Below are 7,015 nucleotides of genomic sequence, written 5' to 3'. Positions count from 1 at the left end.
TTTCACATTACATATTACTGATCAACGTAGTAGTCTAGCTACACCAACAGCAGAAATACTGAAGTCAATACTGTAAAGTTTAACAGCAGCACAAACTATAAACTCCAAAATAACCATACAGTTGATTCATCTCCGGTAATTTAATTGGGCTGACTCTTTGTTAGGTGTGTTTAATGTGCAGAATAATTCCCAATTATGTACAATTATAATATGTTAAAACGGACTTGTGTACATAAGGCCATTAATAATTAACTGTACGTAGCTATTTGCTTTATGACTATCTAGACAGTGTGAAGAAGTGAAGTATTGAAATTATTTTATGTTGCATAATTACAATGACAATGTTGCCCCTATACATTTAAGGACAAAGTTCAATGACCACCACCTGCTGGATGGTGAGTGCAGAGGGGCGTGTAATTGTCGAGCTGGACAAAGAGAACACCTTTGCTGATGCGATGTCAGTCTTTGGTTCATTCTATGTATTGAACCTGGAATACCAGGAGTCAGCGTGTGCAACACTGGAACTAATTCAGAGGTATGTTTGAACAGTTAGCTAATAGTGATAGATGATGATGATGAGTAACTCATTATTTCAAATCACAACTCAATGTTACTGTATGTTACTATTTATTATGGCATGTTTTAAGTTTTTTTGTAAGGATAAACCCTGAAGAGGGAACAAAATGTAGCTCCAAGGTTGGGACAAGCAGAAAGCCTGGGACCACTGTGAAGCGATAAACCCTCATGTCACAACTTTCCTCCAGCGACTTACTGAATTTGAGTGGAGAACTTCAAATTAGGTAATTTGCTATTTTTAGTGAATTCCTTGTATAATTTAATTGAACAATGTGTTGTTACCTGTGTCTCCACAGATGATCCATGGCCCATGCTTTCTGGACATTTACACAAGACGAACAACAATGAAGACAAGCTCTCTCGCCATCTTGCAAGACGCTGTCTCTGTCCAATAGGTTTTTTTGAGTGCAACAGTTTTGATTTTTTTTCCTTCTTTTACCCGTTTGTTAAAAATTATTTCAGCTACTTACACTTTAATTGTCACATGTATTGGCTCACCCTACAAATCAATGAACTCAGTCCACAAAGCAAGATCAGGGTTCAGTGCAGGTCAGTCAAGTTCCTTCACACCACACACGCTCATCCATGTCCTTGTGCACCCTGTTTTGTGCATTGATTTGGTGGTGTGAGCCAGTATTTTGGACAAAGTGTATATAAAGGCAGACGTGTGGGGCTTGATATTATATTCATTACAATTCAGTTTATATGTATGGTGCCAACAAAATGAATGCCACGGCACTTCACACTGTAGGTTTAAGACCCTACAAAATATAACTAAGAAAACCCAACACTTGAGCATATGTTATCTGCCATGATATGGATATGACATAATATCGTTATTGTTTGTACAACCATCTGAGGAAATAATGGATTACAGGGTTTAATAAAAACAAGTGCTTCCTCAATGAAAATATGTTTTCAGTTCTTTTCAGTTTTTGATTTTGGAAATGTGTATTTCAGCAGAGGAAAATCAGAACTGAAATAAAGTGGTGTAAAGCACATGAACTATATTTTGTGTGTGTGTCTATCTATCTATCTATCTATCTATCTGTTTGTCTATCTATCTATCTATCTATCTATCTATCTATCTGTTTGTCTATCTATCTATCTATCTATCTATCCATCCATCCATCCATTTTTTTTGGAACCCTCCAGTCTCTTACAGTATGTTACTGTTAACTGAAATTACGGTCAATTACGACCTGTTAAACAGTAAATGGCTGCCTGTTGGGACACGGTGTCCTCTAGCAGAGATGAATATTTTTGGTACTCATGATGCGTGATAACGGTAAGTTACTGGTTAATATACTGCAGTTTATTACCTTGCAGCGGGCTTACAGTGACATACCGTGAATAAACGGTAGTATACCAATTTCTTAATCACAGTATGTTGTTACTTTGTTGACGTAATTTACGACATAATGACATACCGGTATCTCACTGGCGTCACTGTCGCCAGTGAGATACCGTAAAAAAGGCTACGGTGCGTTACCATCATTTGTCCAAGAGTATTATACCACACCAGCAAAAAACGGTATCGTCCTGCAGAACGGTAAGCTGCCGTAACACGGCGTCACGGTATGACGCTGGCAACAGTGACGCCAGTATGTTACCGTAAAGTGGCGATGAAAAGTCTAACAGTGTATGCTTTAGCAAAAAGGAAAGTTTGAAGCCTAATCTTGAAAGTAGAGATAGTGTCTGTCTCCTGAATCCAAACTGGAAGCTGGTTCCACAGAAGAGGGGCCTGAAAACTGAAGGCTCTGCCTCCCATTCTACTTTTAAATACTCTAGGAACAACAAGTAGACCAAAACATGTCCTGAAGCACTCACTTTTAGAAAAAAGAGACTCCAGAAGCAAACTTTAGGACCAAAGTTCACATATTTGTTGTTGTTTGGTGGTTTTTAGTTCAAATTGCAAATTCTAAATGTTTTATTCATGTACATTCTGAGAGCCTTATTCTGTAAAATCTGTCAAATCTAAAATTTTCTTTTTGTAAAACAAAACAACTAACAGATGTTGAAAGGAGTAGTGATCCTGAAAAATGGACATGTAGCAGATTTGATGACACTTTTACACCTCAAACAACAAATTATTTCCAGGTGGCGTGTTTAGCATAAGATCGTTTAAAGGATTAAATTCAGCGTCTCTCTGCCGTTCTCTTTACCACTACACTCTCTGTCTTGGCAGTGTCTTATTCTAAGTGGGCGAGGAACGAGATATGTTCACTTATCTGTGTGTGAGAGAACTCCCTCAGTGTCCGTGTAGCACTGGTGTAACACAAGTAGTGGCCTTGTTAGACCTGTTAGTGCTACTTCGTGCCTTCTTTGCATGTGGTATAGGCAGTGTAGTTACATTTAACCACAGTCTGAGGACAGATGGGAAATATACAAAAAATTCCACCACAAAAGAAGATTTCAAAGGATTTTAATAGATTAGTTTCAGATTTTGAGCAAACAACAGAAATAAGTGTGTGATAACAACATCTCACTCCTCAGAATTATGTAGGAAGGCTTCATTTTGTAATGATAATCAGTTTTTAGACATTAAAGCAAATACAGACAGATGTGTAGAGAAAATAATCACATAAAAATAATAACTAATAAGAAAAACCCTCCTGATGTCCATAAATCTAGTGAAATAAAAGGTTCCTAAAGTTATAAAGTAACATGTCAGGTAAAGTTCTTCATGTTTGTACTTGAACTTGAGTAAATGTGTTGATCTAGTTTCCAACAGTTGCAGCAAACACATGGAGCAACACAACGAGAACACACAGTGAGGTGAAGTGAGTGAAGTGGATCAGGTTTTCACCACTGCAAAACACACCCACACATGTCGGGGAAGTGGGAGCAGCGGTGGGAGGAGCGGTGGGAGGAGTGGTGGAAGGGGAAGTGGTAGCAGCGGTGGGAGAAGCAGTAGGAGGAGCAGTGGTTTGTAATGAACTGTGTGGGGAGGGGAAGGTAACAAAGCCTGGTGGTGTCCCTGTAACTGTGTCGCTGATCCATTTCTGGTACTGGGACACAGGAGTGTAGACTGAAGGAGAGAAAGAGCATCCAGGAAAAATGAAAACTCCACTCTGCAGCCAGACGGATCCACTCTGAGTCATCAGTGGTGCCCCAGCAGTTAACTGTGGAAAGACAGTGATGAAAGTTATCAGGACAGATGTGTAACTCTTAGAGGTCGACCTTTGTCACCCACTAAAGTTTGAACTTTGTTGGTAGTTTTGTTACAAACTGCTGAAATAAATTAAGTAATAAATAAATTGATCATCCCAGTATAACACAGTCAGTAACACTTCATGGATATCAGTCTGTCCACTGAGGAAACATGAACCACTGTGAATCCACTTCAGCTGCTTTGGTGCAAATGAAAGTGACGATTCCACAGACAGAAAGTTTCAGGCAGCTCGTTTAAAGGAATCAGTTTCATCAAATAAATTAGAGGCTTTAGAAAAAACAACCTTTGATAAACATGAATATTAATATTTATGGTCAATTACAGCAAAACAAGTAAACCAAAGTGTGACTAAAGGTGAGATTATCTCAGTGACAGTCAACAACAGATTATAAGAAATAAACTTGTGCTTACAAAACATAAACCTGTCGCTCCAGTACAGATGATGCTGTCTGTGATCTCTGGATAGCTGGCTTTGCACACATTGTTTCCCACTATTGGTACAATTTCCTCCTGCAGGTTATTGCTGATTACTAGTTGGAGAGAATTTAAACATCAGGCTTTTCTAAAGACTCCAACACAATACTGCAAAGTAAAATAAAATAAAATATTTTATGATTTACCAAAGTCGATGGCCCAGCTGCTGGTCTCATTGTTGAAAGTGCTGTTTTGTGAGGCTAAGCAGATCGGCTGAATGTAGTCTGTGAAATTCACAGGAGCCGACAGCTTCAGAAGACAAATGTTGTTCTCACGAGTCGACGAGTTGAATCCAGGATGGCAGGTGATGTTTACCACTGTGCGATTCACTTCATTGGGGTTTGGACCTGAGCGGCTGTTGCGGCCCAGATAGACCACCATGCTACTGAAATCCCTTCACACACAACAGATATTTTTATTGTGCCTCATGCTGATCATCAGCACAGGGCAAAGCAGTCGATGCCACGAGTTAACTTTTTCCTTTCAGTCCTTTGTTGTGTGTGTTTCTGTGTGTGTGCGTGCACAGGTGGTTGAAAGTCAATCAAAGTCAACTTCTGCTGATCCTGAAGGTCTCTTTTAAATGCCAGCATTACAGAGTGCAGGCTTTGGATATCAGCCACAGAGCTCATGTAACATCTGTTTACATGTTGTTGAACTGAGCAGTGACTGTGACGTGAGGTCAGCTGATCACAGCTGCACACAAACAAAACACATGACTGTGACTTTTCCTCACTGAGTCTTTTCTCTCCAATCTCAGTTTCCCAGCATGTGTTCATTTTAGAGCCTCACAGGGGTGTGTAGTTGTTTTTAATAGCAGCAGCTTCCCCATTTAAAGTCTTTATGCTAAGCTAACCATCTTCTGTCATCAGTGGACAGAAAAATCAATGCTTCTCAAATACAATGAAATCTATGAAATGACTTTATAGTTGAAATTAAACTAATGTGGCGTCTGGTTTGATTGTTGTGCAGACAACTTTGCAGTTCAGCACTTTGGTCAACAGCTGTTGTTTTTAAATGTTAGAAGAAGTGAGGAAATATTAAAAATATCTCTAGTGCACATGAATGCTACACTTCACCTTCATCATCATATTAATATTCAACAAAGTGTAAACTTGCAGCACTGACTCACAGTGACATGATGGATGCAGCTGTCAGCACCCACTGGTCGTTGATCAGAGACCCTCCAACACCAAAACTGGTAGGCACACCTCCAAAACCAACATCAATCTCTGGAGGCCCTCCACCAACTCTTATATCAGCGTACCAGGGCCAACTTCCTGGTGCAGCGTCACCAGCTCCTACAATGCTGCTGCTGCTGTTCACAGCCCTGCTGCCACATGCTGACAAAGCAGAGAGAGCACAGCTAAACATTAAAACCACTGAGAGAGAAAACACTGATCGACGCTCTGCTGGGAGATCCTGAGCTCTGACATTCATGTGGAAGTTACTCAGACTGTGGTTTACATGTGATCCACAGATGTCCCTCCTCTGTGTCAGAAAAGATTTTACTGAACAAAAATCATTTCACAGGTTTATATGTGCTCATTGCTGTACAGCTGACAGAAGGAAGACAGGTTAAATGTCTTTGGATGCTTACCGGGCTGCTGTGAGTGACAACCTGAAAATGAGAAAACACAGACAAACCTGTGAAAGTAAGCAGTGATTGTTTTCTTCAACTTGAAGAACTGATCACACTAAACACAACACTTTAATGCTGACTGCAGTTACAACCTTGATGAACTGGTAGGTCAGAGTCACCTGTGTCGTTACTCTGGCATCAAACCTTTGCCTCGGTGTTCCTCATCAAATAAATGTTCTCAGTTTACTCAAACATCAGTAACTGTAATATAAAGTTACTCTCTGCTGAATATCAGCTCATCAACTGTTAGAAATCCAACACAACAAAGTAAACTAACGAACACGACAACACGTCTGTAAAAGAAACTGTTGATATCAAATAAAGAAGAGTGAAGACGTCCACTGACTGTGACTTCGTTACATTATCATATTAAATACGATGCTGAATGACATTAATGCTAAATGGACTCTTTCCTTGTATCCAGGAGCAACATTTCATTTAGAAACATTTGTACCTGTAATTAATCTCGTTCTTCTTCCACCCCTGATAAAACCTCAGCAATGAGAGGAAGGAAATTCAAACAGTTTCTCACCTTTGCAGAAGAAAATGATCAGCACAGTGACGCAGCACACAAACTGTTGCAGAGCCATGGTTAACTGAAACTGTTTCAGCTCATCTTAGACTTTAAATATGTCAGATGTATGCTCAGCTCCACCTGTTTCTAGAAGTCATCAGGGCCCCACCAAAGAATCAGGTCAGACTGGTTGGTCTTTGTGCTGTTTTCAGTGCAGTTATGCAGAAGGCACTGAAAGTTGGAGCAGGTTCAATTTTCAATCACAACAACAGTCAGCTGATGCTGCTTTATACTGTAAGGTAGACCCTACAGTAGCAGGTGAAAGTCCCCACACAGCAGACTGCAATCAGACCTGATCAGTTTGTTACTGGTATCATGTTTTTGGGATTTGTTACACACACTTTGGGGCAAACATGACACTTTGTAGCTTACAAATAATCCTGTTAAATTAACACCACAGGAGAGAGAGGGGGGCAGTGTGTGTACATGGGTCTTTATGTCTTTGTGTGGGTCACTAGTGGGTGGGGTGGATCAGGGGCTGGCTGACCCTTGGCCCCAGTGGGATATGGTCACCTCTCCCCTCTGGACACTTCAGCCCCTCCCTGGGATGCGGGGGCTGGATTGTCCCCGGGGTCTC

General features: G+C 40.4%; 1 protein-coding gene across 1 annotated transcript; it reads right to left on the bottom strand.

Annotated features, from left to right (window-relative positions):
- Nucleotides 1-2,885: 2,885 nt before the first annotated feature.
- On the bottom strand, nucleotides 2,886-6,471 carry LOC148103082 (chymotrypsin-like protease CTRL-1). The gene is made up of 7 exons (XM_087831025.1): nucleotides 6,397-6,471; nucleotides 5,823-5,843; nucleotides 5,355-5,565; nucleotides 4,372-4,619; nucleotides 4,189-4,281; nucleotides 3,405-3,607; nucleotides 2,886-2,942 (listed from the first exon to the last, which is right to left on the bottom strand). The coding sequence occupies exons 1-7, from the start codon at nucleotides 6,452-6,454 to the stop codon at nucleotides 2,886-2,888; spliced, it is 891 nt and encodes a 296-aa protein (XP_087687151.1). The 5' UTR covers nucleotides 6,455-6,471.
- Nucleotides 6,472-7,015: the final 544 nt, after the last annotated feature.

The sequence above is a fragment of the Neolamprologus brichardi genome, chromosome 3, assembly GCF_056152115.1.
Source record: "Neolamprologus brichardi isolate AB-2024 chromosome 3, ASM5615211v1, whole genome shotgun sequence".
Classification (NCBI taxonomy): Eukaryota; Metazoa; Chordata; class Actinopteri; order Cichliformes; family Cichlidae; genus Neolamprologus; species Neolamprologus brichardi.
This window is presented reverse-complemented; position numbering and strand designations above follow the sequence as displayed.